The sequence below is a fragment of the Phaethon lepturus genome, unplaced genomic scaffold (assembly GCF_000687285.1).
Source record: "Phaethon lepturus isolate BGI_N335 unplaced genomic scaffold, ASM68728v1 scaffold47878, whole genome shotgun sequence".
In the NCBI taxonomy this organism is placed as follows: domain Eukaryota; kingdom Metazoa; phylum Chordata; class Aves; order Phaethontiformes; family Phaethontidae; genus Phaethon; species Phaethon lepturus.
Genome location: NW_010557827.1, coordinates 23837 through 41088, shown reverse-complemented (window position 1 = coordinate 41088; position 17252 = coordinate 23837). Strand labels below are relative to the sequence as shown.

The 17252-nt window shown below is 36.6% G+C and overlaps 1 protein-coding gene across 1 annotated transcript in view; it reads left to right on the top strand.

The window, feature by feature from the left end:
* LOC104625277 (obg-like ATPase 1) overlaps positions 1-17252 on the top strand; it is a 61177-nt gene that overhangs the window by 34318 nt on the left and 9607 nt on the right. The window contains exon 4 of the mRNA XM_010292862.1: positions 13577-13752. Coding sequence (XP_010291164.1) covers positions 13577-13752 — 176 coding nt within the window. The remainder of the gene's footprint in view (positions 1-13576; positions 13753-17252) is intronic.

The following is a 17252-nucleotide window of genomic DNA, read 5'->3' as shown; positions in this document are numbered from 1 at the left end:
TAAGATGTAACTTGGATGATTTGCGTATGTGTTACTTAATAGGCATCCTTTGCTGACAGTCTAATCGTACAATACAAGATACTTATCATTTACTATCACTTAAAGAGTTTTTTAAAAATCCTCCTCTTCAAACTGCATTTAGTAATGGCTACATTACTAGTAGATAAGTTACATGTACATAGTTCTGTCTGTGCATGTAAGTAAGTATGGCTGCAGTGACAGCTGTACTTTTCAACTAGCAAGGTATTTAAATAACTTGTTGCTCCTGGGCAGTTTTATATTTATAGATGAGTTAAAACTTCTGATGACAAATAAATTTGATTACCTTCCGTATTAAAATCAGAAAGTTGAAAAAAATTTTTGAGCATTGTAAAATGTATCTTGTAACTTCTTTCTCTCCTTTAGGAAGATATTTGCAGTAGTTTTTATATTGGCTATTGACGTAAGTGACCTAACACTGGAAACCACTAAGGATTATAATATTGTTCATGTATAATTGCCTTAATCTCTGGTCTTTGCAGGAGATGGTACTTTAAATACTCAAGAAGTTTTTTCCATGGTGTTTCTTTCTCAGATTGCTAGAATAAAATCTGTGTTTGTTTCAGTCGATTGTACATAGAAATAAACAGTTTACATTTTCAGTTGATGCATAACTTTTTCATTTGCTTTATTATCTCTTAAATTCTAGCTTCATCCCTAGTTGAATTTTGTGGTTATGTTGACATACTTCCCCTCAGATCTTCAAGAAGTTCAGTGCAAGCAGCTGTATAGCTCTGATCATGAGCTAACTTTGCAAATGGTGCAAAATATATGAAGGTAAATCTTATATTGTGCCAGTTTATTCTCCCAAAGATTGTCATCATCATCTCTTTTACAGAAATGTTTTCAAAATTACTTCACCAAATACTAACTCTAAATAAAACATTCAATCAATAAATCATTATATTCAACATCTTTTAGTTTTGTGGGTTTTTAAAATAAGTTTCTCTTTTGAAGGAGCTTTTCTTTGAAGTAGAGTAAGAGAATGGCTCAACAATGTCGATACCTAGGAGGATAGGGTCAGCGGCGGGGGTTGGCTGGCTGTTTTTTCCCTGTAGCCTAATAAAATGTGGCATTTTAAGTGCTTAGGGGGGGTCTCAATTGTGGCTGCTCTTGCAGTTAAGTAACTGTTGCTTAGGGACACTGAAGATGCATTTTTTCATTCAAAGAAAACAAGGCAATTAAGTGTTCCTGCCTCTACAAATGTTATAAAATTTAATATACCTGTTATTTTCCCTAATTCACTATTCATAATGGACACTGGGGCTTTGGTACAGGTGGGTACTTCTGTTGTTTCTTTTAAGTTTGATACCTTTTACAGCAGTTGTTGTTTCAAGTTTCAAAGTCTCACTGTCAAGTAACTAAATGGTAATTTTTTTTCTTCTGTTTTTTACTAAATTTACTGCTCATCCTGTTAAGTGCTGTTGGTGGCATTTTTGCATGGAAAGTTGCAAGTCTTCTGGATTCTTTAGTCACTAGATAACTTGTGTTTATGTAGTTAGTGATTATTCACTATTACATTTTGATGCATTGTACTGTGCTGAAAATGTAGTAAGAAGAATAAAGTATTTCTAGAGTTAACCTTAGCGTTGTTTGGGGTTGTGGAAGAGTATCTTTTTTTGTAGGTGTGGGAATTTGATGAACCACCATTATTAATATAGTAGTCAGTGTATAACTGAGATTTTTAAAACATTGGAATTTAACTTGTATTTAAGGTTGATGAAAAATATGAATGAATCAAACTGGGTTTTAAGTGAAAAGATTTTAAAATTTAAAGCTTTTGTGCCCCTGATGGGATTATTTCAGTGGTTGACTGAAACATTTAAGAGAAGGAAAATGTTTCTTTAACTCTAAACAGAGGGAATTGAGTTGGGAATTGGGAACAGAGGGGGGGGAAAAAAAGAACTTTAAACCCTCCTCTGATTATGATTATCATGAAGCTGAGCTTTGCTTCAAGATTTTAACCAATGCTATGTTTTCATAATTTAATTGGTGTTTATTTTCTCAGACATAACTGACTTGGATTTCTTAGAAGATGCCTATAACAAACTGGATCATCAATAAGTAACTCATTTACAGCATTATTGTACTCAATCGTGAGAAGTTTAATTGCAGTTTGCTTCCATCATTTTTCTTGACAGCTGTTGAAAATAATGTGGTAGAATTGGATTTATACTGACTTTTAGGAAGCAGATATTTGTTCAAAAGCAGCCGGGGAGTGCAAAGATCCATGCCAATATTCAGAATTCATATTTCCCTTGAATGGAAGGTTGTGATAAAATGGTACATGGTGTGTTTTCATTGCCTGTTGAAAGACTTTCATGCAGTTAAAATAAGCATTTTGATGGTGGTTGAATTAAGAGTTTTTGTCAGTCTCTTCTCATCATGGATGATTAGACTAAAACGTCTGCTTGTCTTGACTTGAGATCACCACAGCTTCAGATAACATGCTTTGTGATTGAAGGTCGAAATATTTTGAATTCTAATAGGCTGCCAGATGAATTGCTTGAAATAGACTGTAAAATTTCAAGGCTTCCTTTTCTATCTGCTGTGAAAAGAACCATTGGGAATGGTTGAGCTTGATGATCATAGAATTACGGGATGGTGATTCTAAAACCCTCAAAGGGAAGTTGCTATGGAGATCTAGTTCCAAACTGTGAAATGATTCACCTCTGAAAGGCTTCAGGGTCTGAGAAGCTGAACACATCATTGTTCAGGTGGTCATTGGTTAGGAAATTGCTGGTGCCTGTGTAATCAGCACTCCTGTGGTAGTTAACGATCTAAAAAGGTTTGTTCTGAATGATGTGGGACAACAGCAATGTGCATAAGATGGCTTCTCTCAATCATAGTTTGCTCAGCCTGGTGCTTGTAAAAATACAGTGAGCTAAATGGCAGAGAAATGAACTGCTTCGTTGAGGAAGTCTTTTAAAAACAAAATTCTTTTCCGTGATGGATTTGACATCTAAAGTAAAAGGAGAAGAACTGTTTCAGCTTAAAAAGCTGTGGTTAGATGTTGCAAAAGTATCACATTTATATATTTATTTGCAAGGACCAGAGTGACGGGGTTGTGTATTTGTAGTTGCTCACAGGCTAAAGGAGTAGTATTGTTGGAAATGAAGATTTTTACCCAGTCACACCTGGGGAGCATAATGAAGTAGCTTTGATATGTTCATATTGCTGCCCCCCTCCCTTCCTGATTTTAGGGCCTACCAGGCACTCTGCTTTGACAGTCATGGAAAAACTTGCCCTGTATATCCAGGATTCAAGTTAATCAAAGCATATGTTTTCTTTCTTAGTTTCTAACTTACTTGTGTGTTTTCAGAATAGGGAAAGGGAATAAATGGGAAATGTTTGCATATATGCGTAAAGCAATGCATTTTGTCAACTATTGCTAAAATTTGACAGCAGATTCTTAAACTACTTGGAAACTTCAGCATACACACAAGTATTTAATGTACCTTTTCAAGGAAGGCAGAAGGCATTTGCTCACTGTACAAGTAGTTACTAACTATAGATGTCTGTACCTAATTCAACATAAAACATTTTCTTGACCATATGAGATTCAGATAAAGAAGGTTGTGTTATTATTTCTTGCCTGTCTGTTCAGTATCACCCTTGTGACAAGCCCTTAACACAGTCTGTTAATGGGGTTTAGTAAAGAAGATGCCAACGGCTACTAGATGGTGCCAGATAGTTACAGAACACAACTGACATGTTCCGTGATGTAGTTGCCATTGAAGTAAAATGTTACTAGGAGGACAAGCAAATCCCTGAGTGTTAGGGATTACTTTACTGAAATAATGCACAAAATAATGAGTTCTTTACTTCCCATGAAACAGGTCAGCCCATCTACAGCAAGTACTGTACTTAGTTTTCTGTGGGGATGCTGGTTTGAGTTTTATAAGGAAGAGGAAGGGACTAACATACAAAGTAAAGTGTTAGTATTGAGTTTTATCTGGGTAACTGTTACATTAAGATTTGAACATAGAACAGGAAATATTGCAAGCCCACTTTATCAGGTCTAGCATCTCAAATAAGATGCAAATTATATATTACCTTTTGTTTTCAGTATTTTAGCTGCTGTTCTAAAAAGATCATTTGATATTTCTCGTGATTGCCAAGCCTGTACGGTGATGTGAGGTCCTAAGAACTGTAATTTGTTGAAGAGTAATCATTGCATGTGAAGAATCATGTATGAAGAACAAACTGTCTCTTAACCAGCAAATGATTTAATTTTTTATTATTATTAACAGAATTTCTATTAATGTAAACCAATAGGCAGCACTCCTATAGAATTTAAATTGATTTGCAAAGGATAAATCTGGATGAACTGTATTGCCACTTTTGCATTAAGTTTATGTATTACGTTAGGAATGTGGGCCAGAAAGTCCAGAGGGAAGACTATGATGAGGCACATTTTTATAAGGTAAACTTACAGAGAGGATTTTTGCTTTTGTCTTTATAGATATTTTATTCACTTAGCAACACAGCATTTCATTACAAACTTACGTAGGGCATATAAATACATAAGTGGCACTGATCAAACAATTTTTGCTTATTTAAGTCTATCAGCTCTTGGCTGGTCTTTCCTCAAGTATGTTTACTCCTCCTGGACTCCATTGTGCACTGAAATAGATCCTCAAAGGAGAAACATTCAGATACGGAGAATAAGGTTCTTTGTTAACACATGATGAGCTAAGTTTACAACTCTTTATAAATCCTCTTCTTCTAAAAACTTGGTTACTCTTTTGTAAACAATGACTGATCTGTAAACTTTTTTTCCCTTCTGCCAAATTCCATAATCCATTTTTAATAGCATTTTTGTAAGGTGCTGCAAGAAGTTTGATGGTTTTGTAGTGCTCTTGTTTTATCATAACAACAATGTAATTGCAATTTTCAGAATATTTGGGAACTGCTTAGATAACTAACCTCTTTTAGCTGAAAACTTGTCATTACTGAGTTTTGTCTAGGTATTTATATAGGTTAAGACACTGCTTTAAATGTTTTTGAAGAGAAGTTGCCTTCTTGAAAGAATTTTACATCCTTCATTGTGAGTTCCAGGAGGGCTATGATTTTGCATTCTGTGCTGAATTGAAGTGTTCATTGTCTGTTCATTATTTTACAAAGACTAACAATCCTCCAAGGTGTTGGCGAATGCAGAACAGAGTTGAGCTGGCTTTGCACAGGAGCCAAGGTGAGCTCAGTACAGTTTAATGGCTTGGACTTCGTTGGGGCATCAAGGATCCAGAGTGGTTCAGTAGTAGTACAGTCGTGATAATGGCAATGCAATGCTATGCCAGACCCAATAAAAACCTAAGAGCTCAAGTGTCTTTTGGTATTTCTGTGTCTCTGGTGTAGTCAGTCTGTGACCCAGATAAACTGCTCATGAATAATTAAAATGTTTCCTGGTCATTTGAGGTCAGCTAGAACTGCCCTGTTCTTCTGATGGTTGCTAGTTGCTATTAATGATCTGTGTAATTATATTGTCTTAAAAACACAGTTATTGTTAGCAGTTATATTTTTGTTATGTTGACTCTCAGGGATTCCAGTTAAGACTGACACGATAGAGCTTGGCACTGAGTATTCATAGAGACAAGCTTGATGACTGACCTTGAGAAAGAAGGGGTGTAAAATGCACCACAGAGGAGATGATGATGGAAGTAATACGAATACACAGTTATACATACATGTATATATGTCCAAATAGTTTCTGCTTAGGAACCATTTTTTTGGTACAGTGTGGATGCCATCAAATTGCAAATACATGAGTTCCAGTCTGCTTTTGGTAGGAACATTGTCTTCTGTGAACAGTCTGGATATGTAGTACACAGAGGCATGTTGAAAGTTATTCACCGATGTTTGTGGTCAGACCTTCCTGCGTGCACTATCTTTTATGCCGGCGGTGCTGCCATGGGAGCCCTCACTAGGGAGGGTGATACCATGGAGACTCTCCCTTGTTCCTGTTTGCTTCTCTTTTCATGACTTTAAATCACAAAGGAAGGTTTTCAGTCATTAGAACAGAAAGTAATATAAAGCAGAGTGTGTCTGAACTCAGGTTGACAACAGCATTTTATTAGAACAGAAAGTAATATAAAGCAGAGTGTCTGAACTCAGGTTGACAACAGCATTTCTCTCTGAAGCAAACGTTCACATTCTTCAGCCTTTTTGGCTTTTGGACATTTTGCAGTGGTCCAGGCTAGGTTCCAAATGTTCCTTCTTGTTCCAATTAACACATTGTATTTTGGAAAAATCTGAACAGAGAGGCTAGTTTTTCCTGGGGAATTCTTATTTTAAACAATTTATGTTGTATGTCAGCCATCTCAAAATGTTTTACATCTAGTGTTGCCCTTCCTAGTGACTCCTGATAGCGAGTCTCTGCAAATTACCATGTGCTATGATCCTGGGTAAAGTGTGTTGCAAGAAGAATAATGAAGGAGTTTGTCCCAAGCACTATTTGGTGGGCATTGCGTGATAGTATTTCAAATATATGATCAAGGGCAGAGTGAGCCCTCTGCAAATGGAGACATGAAGGGCTCAAAGATTTATCCCTTCAGCTGTCAAATAATGTCCTTTACCCAGTGTTACCAACTTGATAGCAAATCTCAGCAGGTAGAAAGTTTTGCCTGTGGAGTGTTGACTATATCCCAGTGGTGCTATGATGAAAGAGCAATGGCAAGTAAACACATTTTACATCTGAAATAAATCACTAATATTTGTCAGACAGACCCAAGGGTAAGGGCAGGATTTTACAGATGAGCTCATCGGAGCGACTGTCTTGGTAACAACTTTTCTCTGTTAAAACTGCTTCCACCAGGAACAGAATCGTGGTTTCTTCTGCCAACTTACGTGTCCTGAAGTGAATTGCTTTGCCTCAGTGTTTCCTGGGGAGGTTATAATTCTCATCTCTGACCTTGTGCAGTACTTGCTTAACGAGTACTTTTATGCAAATGTAAATTCTTTGTATGCTCAAGAAGTTGATACTACAGTCATTTAAAATCCTGTATTGCTGCTACATGCTCTCATTGTGTGTCTGCTGGTGCAGAAAGAGACTTGCCCTTTTTTGTCAAATACTCCCAATAGATTTGATATTGAAAGGATGGCCATTCAGCCGCTATTTCAGACTTTTGGGGAGGGGCGCTTGATTTGCGCTCTCTTCACTCTTCACTCTAATACTCTTGCGCGGTATTAGGGCTCAGCAGGGTAAATGTAGCTGCTTATCTTTTTTATAGGTAAGTAATGAATTTGAGTCCTAATACTGCACCAGTCAAGAGAGCCCAAAGCAGCTGCTTTTGCCATCCTGTGTCTGTATAGCCATATGGTACGCATAAACTGTAACGTTGTGTTCAAAGTAATTAATGCTGCAACTAATACTCTGAACTGTTTTTATGTTGCTAAAAATCAGCTAAACTTGAGAATAAAAACAAGTGTTTTAAATGGGAATTAAAACCTTTTCTTATATTTCTACGATGCAGGTAAAACAAAATAATTATTGCTACAGTGACTGCTTGCATTTTGAATAAATTTATACATATTATTTAAAAAAAATCTAGTTAACTTTAAAATATGTAAGTTTTCTTGTCATTTAGGGTTCTGTGAAGCTGATCATCAAGAGGGTTGCAAATCATTGGCGGTTTCTATTTTCAGAGTTCCACATCCCAGAGTAATTTGCTTTAATTTCACCCAATTTAACCTATACTTCACACCATCACCATTCAGCTTTAATAGCTATGTTCTATGCATAAGAAAAGCAGATAAATGTCCACAATTAGACTTCGAGTGATTACAACTAGTTAGGGCTTTATGAAGACAAAACTTAAAGGGCTGTAGCAGAAAACAAAGCCACAAAAGATGTTTGAAAAAATTCTTTCTTCAGAAGTCAAGGTTTACTACAGCATTTTATTTAATGTTTTTGTACTTGATTTTGCTTATGTTGAAGATGTAGGCAGGTGCACCTTCTTCAACTGAAAATTACTCTGCTTAAAGAATATTAGGTTTGTGTTACAGGTGATTAATTTCACTTGAAATTAGCTTGCAAGGGAAAACATGATAAACCTACTTTATTTGTTGGTTCTTTGTTAACACATGCTACGTTTAAGAAGCTGTGAAATGTTGACTCTGACAGTATTCTTTTGCCCTTCTAATCATGAGTATGCATAGTTAAAATGTAGCATCAACAAAGTCTAATACATTTGATAAAGTTAAATGTTCTTGTACCTCAGAAATCGAAGTAACTTTTACTGTTTAAATCTTTATAATACTGATGATAGCATGGCAAGCCAGTCTAAGTACAGATATTATTTTTCATTTAATGTTTTTTGACACTTGTGGTCTTGTTTCTTTTTATAGCTCAAAGAAATACCCTGCTTCTAGCCCCCCCCCCTTACCCTATTTTAGATCTTTTTTGTCCTGTCTCGTGTGTCGTGTCGTGTCCCGTCTGTCCCCACCCCCCTCCACCCCCCCAAGTAAGTGGCCAGATAGATATTATTGCTCATTTATTTCAGGGCTTGTAACAGGGTATGTATGTGTATTGTGATGTGCTATATCAGTCTGTGATGAGCAGCTCTTTTTGACAATAGTCATTGAATGTATGCTGGAGAGGAAGTGCAAGTATCAATTACTCTCTAGGTCTGGTTTTTGGTGGTGTTACTAAACATTCTCTTATAGCTTATTGACAAAAAAGGTTGGTCGTTACCCTACATACCGATAGGAGTTTCAGCTTGTGATGCAGTTCAGATTCTGATCAAATTTGTAAATATCCCTCTTAATTATAGCATAACATATACCAGTGCAGTTGCTTACCTTTTGTAAATGAATACAAGATGCCAAAATGCTGTTATGTGGAGCTTAGTATTAGCCAAATACTTTGTTCTGTTTTACTTTAAGGATAGGAATAATTAAAGGAATTGGCTGATACATCAAATATCAATAAATTGTGAAGATATTAATTAATTTCCATAATTGCAATTAGGAGCATAATAAGACAAGTCTAGTAGTATTGTTTTGATTTGGTTTTTAGCATCTCGGTGGCAGCTTGGAGCAGCTAGAAACAATAAAGGTTAGGCTATAGGCAGCTTCGGTTTTGTGTCAAAGTAGTTTTATATGCTATATCATAAAACTTTCAGTCCAATCAGCAACTACATTTAAATACTGCAAATTGTGGCAGCAAAACAATAATTCTGCTGATTAGCCCCTTTCCATTTCTTGTAAGTGAACTGTTTATGCTGTTGAGTACCTTTTGAAAAAAGAAAAAGCCAAAACAGCCTTGATTAGTCAAGGAGTAATTGGATGACTTGATTTTAGCAAGAGAATGAATTGGTTGATGATAGCCTGTAACTAAGTGTAGTGGTTCTGTTCAGATGAATACATAACATACAGTCATCAGATCTTGACAGGTATAACATAAGCAATGCAAAAATCTCTGGAGGCTGAGAGGTAAATTTTGTCAAAGAATTTTGAAGCTGATTCTTGAAAGAAATGGAAAGAAATGTGCATGCCATTAGTTGATACCGTTTAAAATGTGGCATTTGTTACTGCTGTGCTGTATACATATTTATCTGCTATTACTTTTGTGTGTGAAGAAGAGAAGATGTAGTCTGCGTGTCCTGGCTGCCATGAAGACCTGACAAATAGACAGTTCCTACTTTTCCTCAGAGAAAAAAGAGTCAGGTTTCGTATCTTCTCCAGCCAGTCATTCCATTTTCTGGATCTTAGTTATCTGGTATCACTTGGAAGCGAAGTGCAGAAACGGCTATCACTGCGCTACTTCTTTAATGCTGCTTTTAAAATGTTTTTGGGCCCACCACGCTTGGACCCAGGCAGCCCAGGTAAAGTGCTCAGCTGAAGAGAATGTCGGGGTTCTCTCCAAAGAGAGTTAAAGACCTTGCTCAACAGAGGAATTTTACTCACTAATAAAGCAAAGGCAGAGAGACACATTAATAAATAGCAATAAACTGTTATCAATCTATATCAGGTAAGATTTGTAGATTAATATTATAGTTCTTATTTTCATCTTTTGTTGTTGCAAAATAATATACACATTTTCTGGTGTGTCCTGTTTCTTAAATCAGTTTTATAACTCCATTTTTTTCTACTACTTTACATTTTTATATAGACTGTTTTTTAAACCATGGACTGGGTAAAACATTAACAAAGTTCAACTATTAGAATAATTTCTCACCGTTGTACTTTTTCCAAGAGATCTCATCTCTCACATAGAGCCTAATTCCTAAGGTTGCCACCAGTTCTTGCTTGCTAAGTCTGCTTTCAGCTCTCCAGACCAGAATTGAATTCCATACAATGCTCAGTGTGATTTGTGCTAGACCATCATTCCAAAGTAGGCTTGAGGCTGGCATAACGGATTGCCCAAGATACATCCCACATGGATATTGAGAAGAAATTATAACTAAGGATCTTTCATCATAGCAGTGTGTCTCTCCCTTCTCCTTTCCTTCTTCCTTGAGTATCTCATCGTCTTGATTCTGGTTAGGCTGTCAGTCAGAGGCTGATCTGTTTTAGGCTGATGACAAGTTGGCATTGACAAACCATGAACAAGAGAGTCACAACTACAGCTCAATGGCTGTTGCTTATCAAGAAGTGTCTCAGTTTATTCCAAAATCTGGACATTAATGCCAGTTTGGCCATTTGTGTATACAAAATCTTCCCTATGGACTGTGGCTGTCTCAATGAGAAGAGATTTAAATGTCTCTCCTCTTAAGTGTTCCTCATAACTTAAGAAGAAAAAAAATCTGCCATGATTGAGTTGATTTCTTGTCTATTTAGAAGGGAATTGTATGACCTTTGTCAGCACACCTGTTGGAAAGGAGAAAACCTACCAAGTTAGGAAAATGCAGTTTTCCTCTCAATGTAGAATTGAAAACTTAACTTCAAAGTCCAGTGCTTTAATGGAATGTGCAACTAGTGTCCCTTTCTTCTGTGAGAAGGGTGAGGAGGAGAGAAGGCTAAATTGTTTCCTTAAACTGAAATCATCAGCTCCACAGAGGGGCTCTTACCTGATCAAGCAACTGCCTGTTGCCAGTTGTGGGTCTCATCATTGATGCTGCCTAAATGAGCTACAGGATGGCTGCTGACACAGGCGTGAGGAGGAGGAGACAGGCTGACAGGAGCAGGAGACTTGAAGAAAACTCTGGCAGAATGTTGAAGTGTCCATGCGTTAAAGCATTTAGCGGACTGAGAAGAGAGCGAAGGCGAAATGTATAGATTCAGTTTTATAGAGATGGAATTATACTAAATTAATTGGGCTGGGATGAATGAAGAACTGGATTTTTTTTTTAAAGGAATGGGAAGATGTGGAGAAATGAAGATAATTGCTGGAGAAGTATTTTACTGTTATTGAAGAAAATGGACAAATATAATGCATATATCAGCGGTGTTTTGTTATTACTGACTAATTCACCGTACACTTGCTGTTTCAGAAAAATGTCATTCTTCCTTAAGACAAAAACAAGCTGTTTAGTTTGTTTTTTATTTTGATGTTCTAAATGAGAGATCTTGATAGTCCTGGAGCTTTTCTCTTAGCTTTAACAGTCTGGAAGTTTTTTGTTGGTTTTTAAACCCATGGACACCAAATGCAGAAGGAAGATGTAAACAACTTGAGAATGTGTTACTTACATGGTAACGGACACTTTTTTCTTAATACAAGAAAGAAAGAGAAATGTCTCTTTTTAGCTGCATAAATACTACTCATCTGTTGAGAAGGCTGGGCAGGTAGACTTTTCTTTGATCTGTATGGTGACATCTTCCTTCCTACTACACCCCCCCTGCCCCCCCCAGTATTTTCCTTGTAAATCAGAACAGAGCTATTGAATTATGCTTTCTAGTATTTGTTCCTGTGAACAGCCCATGTCCCATTGAGACAGGTGCGCAGATACCGAGTTATGGAAGGCAAAGGCTACAGTATCTCTTCCTTAATTGCCCAGCGTTGGTTTGGGTTAGTGTAGTGAGTTTCCATCTGACAGAGCAGCCTGTTCTCCCGTCACGGCCACCACCAGGGTTCACCTATCGCTGAGCTGATTTTCCTTACACCAGGGGAGCTCATTGATGATCTTTGGAGAGAGACAGCTGATGGGAGAGGAGAGAACTTCTGGTATCCACTGTTTTAAAGACTTTTCATAAATGTATGTTAAAATGATTATGGTATTTGACTGTCAATACCATTTTAAACCTGTGTACCATGTGTTTTGATGTAGGATCTTTATTGCTAAAACCACTGTTTAACAGTAAGTTAAAAGAAAAGATGAAGTTTTAAGAACTTTCTGCCTGTCAGTTAAGGAACTGTTTGTAGTTTACCCTGTTTCCTATCTTGTATTTAGTACAAGAAATGCTTTGAGGTTTTTCTCCTCTGTAAAAAAACAAGTTGATTTTCATATTGGTAATATTAAAATAACTGTATTTTCATGGTTGATTTCTCAGGCATGTCTTTAATGTTACAGGATAGGCATGCAAATATTCTGAAAATGGATCCATGAATAATAAACTGTTTTTAATGGTTAATATTTTTATTTTTAAAATGTGTTGATTTTTGGGGGGGTGAGTTTTTTTTATGATGCTTATCTGATAATTTAAATCTGGGTTGAATTATGTTGCCAGATTGTCTTCAGAAGGGCATGAAGTCAGCACACATGCTTCAGTAATATCTGGTTGTTTTACCCTTATGTTTCCAGTTGGCAATTTGAAATTATGGCTTCAACTGCACTTTAAATATGTGATAATAACATGTGTTTCTAACAAGGGCCAGCACCATTTTGTTCAGATAGTGTGAATGGTTGTCACTCATATATGACAAATGCACCTTCATCTGCTTCTTTGATGGCCCCCTAAAAACCATACCCTCAAATCAGGCCGATGAAATTAGCTGCTGTGTAAATTGTGTGTCTGAGTGGTTCATTATCTAATCACCGTCAGAACCACAGTGATAAAGTAGATTGAAACAGGGACGAGGTCTGCCAGATGATTTCAGGCCTTTTTTTCTAAGCCCTGTTTCCCTTGGAAACACTAAGAGTCATTCAGAACTTCAGAATTCTTTGTTTAGAACTTCTTTTTTCCTTAATGCATAAAATTGATCAGCCGGTGAGGGCTGCCAGGGTGATTTGTAAGGTTTTCTTTCCATGAGTCTTTCAGTCATTACTGTGTGTATTAAAATGTTCTGCGATGTTCAGTTTAGCTACTGTGTTTGCTACTGCTAGGTTAGATGCTGCTAAATACATTGGTACCTATTTTCAGGAAAGTGCTCTAGCCTGTTCCTATTTAAAGAAACTCTTAAAGATGTGTTTAGTGCTCTCCTGAAATGGCAAAGCGCTATGCTTTTATGTATCTGTACGAAGCTTTGGATTCTGGAGCTGAAAATGTAAATCAGACTAAAACAGTATGATATAAAATATTACAGGTGACACTTGTACAGAGGCAGTATGACTGATCTGCTGACTTTACTTTTTCATCTCAAACTCTTGTGACTTTTGATAGTTAATATATTTCTTGGCTTTTTAGCTTAATATGTAATTTAAGTGTTCTTTTGTTTTAGGAGCATTTGAAGATGATGACATCACTCATGTTGAAGGAAGTGTTGATCCTGTTCGTGACATTGAAATAATACATGAGGAACTTAGACTTAAAGATGAGGAGCTGATCATGCAGAGTATAGACAAGCTGGAAAAAGTAGCTGTGAGAGGAGGAGACAAGAAATTAAAACCTGAATATGTAAGTATAAGTACATGACCTATAAAAGTAGGTCATTAAGTACTTTCTGTATTGAACTGAAATTTTTGTATTGTTGGGTTTTGTTATTGATCTCCCACATGTATAATAAGAAACACTACTACTTTTTTAATGTGTATTTTAAAGTAATTATTATTGAGTTGAAGAATTATTAGAATGAATTATTTGCTTTGACTGTAAGATTTCACTGATGAAACTAACTGTAATTTTAAAAATCTGTTACTTTCTTGCTGACACAGCTTTATATGAGAATTGCCAATGCTTTGTCAAACTTACATCAGTGTTTAGTTGTAATTCAAAGTCCAGCACTCACTTCGGAATTATTCTTGCTGTTAAGTTCTAGTCCGATGTTAATACTACTATTCCTGTGGCGACCAAGTGAATATATTTTCTTGGTGTGGTTGCATGTCAAATAAAGACTGCTAGTTGAAATTAATTTTAGAATGTTGTTGTGGAAAGCTGCTTAAATGAGCTCAGTTATCGTAGGGTAGTAGTGGTGTTTGCGTGTAAATCAGAAATATATCATAATTATCAACTTCAAATATATTTTTGTAAATTATTGTTATACTACCACTTGACTTTTGAGTCTGCTACACTTTGCCAGTAGTCTAGTTATTAATTTTTCTTTATTTCATTAATGTTCTATAAATATTTCAGGTGGTATATGAAGTGCATTCTCTAATTACTACAGCAGTATATCAGTGTGGAAATAGACTATTTATACTTAATTGTTAAGTAGTAAAAATACCGTTTTCTCCCATGTTGTTTTATCTAGCAAGTAGTAAGAGAAACATTGTCATATCAGGGCAGGTGTTCTAGTTTTATCAGCATTGAAGTGCAGTGAAATTTGTTGGCCCTACCTAGTGTTTGGAAGTGAATAGGAACTGAAAGTGAAAATCCCTCTGCAAAATGTTCATGATGCAGTGTTAAAAAATACCTCTTCGGTAGCTTCTGTTGGTGAAGAACTAGTCTTCTTCTGTCTTAAAGTATTTTATTTCCTGATTGATCCAAGACAGAAAAAATAGCTATCGTTGGATGATTTGAAGGCTTTCCTGTAAGCCCAGAGAGAGAGAAGCAGGTATGCTTCATTTAAGGTCTTACTTGACATGAGTCAACCCAGCCTTGGGTATGTGGGCAGTGTTTTTCTCTTTTATGAAAGGTTGCACCTGCTTAGAGGAACGATGCAGCTTATGCTGACAATTTCAAATAGCCTCCACACTGTCTTTCACTTTTAATTCGTCTGAAAGGAAGGGGCAAGCAAAAATCCTGTCCATAGTGAATTCAAAGTTCAGCCTAAGGCTAAATTTTACATTAGTATGAGATGATGAAAATGAGGAGTGTTATGATGCTGTTCTGCCCCAGTCTTGAGCTCTTACTGCTTACTGTCTTGTGTGGCTGTCTTTGGAAACGGCTTTGCTCGGCTCCTCATGACAGAGATGTTCTTGTCTAGTTTTTGAGTGTACCTCTCTGGGTGCTTTGTTTGATATATTCTGTGTTCTTCCTGCACTAAGAAAGAAGTCAGAACTTTTTTGTGATTGCAGAGACACATAAGTGAAGTGTGTTTTCAGTAAAATTCTTAATATCATCATGTAACTGATGGGTTAATGGGTGGTAGGTACAGTTTCTGTTGTATGACAGAGCTGTTCTTACTCATTTTGTAACTGCAGGAAGTTGGTATGTGTTTGAAAACAGAAAATGTCAAATTATTCTCAAATCCAGGGAGACAGTACATAAAAAAAAAAAAATCTAGAAATGCAATTTGAATTAGTTAAAGCCCTAAAATCTGCATTATTAATCTGTCTTACTCAGCTTCAGTTTCTCATCCTTCTCTTTGCTTTTTCCTTCAGTCTCCTGTTATTTCATCTGTAGTTTACCCATCAAAATGACTTTGTCATCTTGTGTTTGAAACTTACGCTTCTCATCATTTCTTGGGTTTTTTAATCCTTTCTTTATGAACAGAAAACACAAGGTTCCTGAAGTCATGTTGCTCTGCCAGTTCTATTCTCAGTAACAGCTGTTACACTTGACCAGTCTCAGCTGAGTTTGTCAACAACAATAGAGGTTTCAAAGGCATTAAATTCCCTTGTTTCATGGAAAGAGGTAGCTGAACAGAGGGGAGAGGCACAAATTAATGATCCCCTTGAGACAAAGGTTGCACGTAGGACATACAGTCACTAGGGAATCCCTTCAGGGAAGCACTGTGGGGCATCATGTCTGTGAGTCTCGCTGATCTTGGACCTTCGTGCTTGTCTTCCTTTGACTTGTATGCTTGAATTATAAGTTCAAGCAGTAGACCTTAGTAAAAGGACTTTTTTTTTAATGATAAAGGCCTGTGAAAACTCTGGCTGGTTACTTTTCTTTTCCTGGTAAATCAATCCTTAGGCCTGGTTACACTGCTTCTACAAATAGATTTGTGTAGTTGTAAGATTGTAACAGCCATTCTTGGGCTTTTCCAGACACTAGATGGGTTTATTTAAATGTTCAGCCATTGGGTTGTGAGGAATTCCTGTACAGCTTGCTTTGCCTCTTCTCCTTTAACGTTTTGCGTTGCAGAGAAGGCCTATGGTTGGACCATTTAGATAGTATACTGTGTGACTGACCGTGCGGTAAATGACTTATGGTTACCTTCCTAGACGCATATGGAATTGGTGAAAAAAAACAGTTAAAGATTATGCCTTCTTAAAGCAGTAACCAAATGTTAGGAGTGTATTTTGGCTGTTTGATCATTCTGAACTTCCCAAATCTGTTACATTTTGCAGTTAGCTTGTTGGGCACAGAGAGAGTTCCCTGTCCACCACAATTCGTGATGATGTTTCCATGCAGCTTGTGGCTACTGTTCAAGGCTTTCTCTTTCCAGAGCAGAAGAGTCATTAAGAGACAGGATAGTCTGGAATTAATACTTCTTTCAAACAGATTGTCCTAAAAAGAAAAAAGGGGGAGGTGTGGAGAGGTAGGCAGGAGAAAGAGGCTGAGAGAGAAGTTCTCAGGATTTGCCTTTTTATTTACTACTATCATACATAGCCATTGCTAATAGTCTGTTCTTTCCATAGCAGAGGTGTGCAACAAAGGACTCTTGTGTGTGGTCTGAGGATTCCCAGTCATCTTCCCTCTCAGGAAAACTATGAGTTTACAAGGGAAAAAACTTGGTATTTGTAGGTTGTTTTGGTTTTGTTTCTTGTTTTTAAGGCACAATTAAAATTTTAGTCTCTCTCTTTTCATTGTTTTCCTTTTCCCATTCTATTGGGAGTAATTTAAGGTAAAGATCCTTGAGAATTTCTTAACAGTTTTAACTGTTTGGGAGTTGTGAAAATTCTGTGGTTCATTCCGATAAATATATTGCCATTCAGATAAAAATATTGCAAGCTTTCTTACCTATATCGCTTTCAGACCTTTCCCAGCTGAACAAAAACATCTAGCCCTTGAATTGCATTTTTTGTTTCTTTCCATTTTTTTTGAGAGCACATTGAGATCTATTGAGGAAG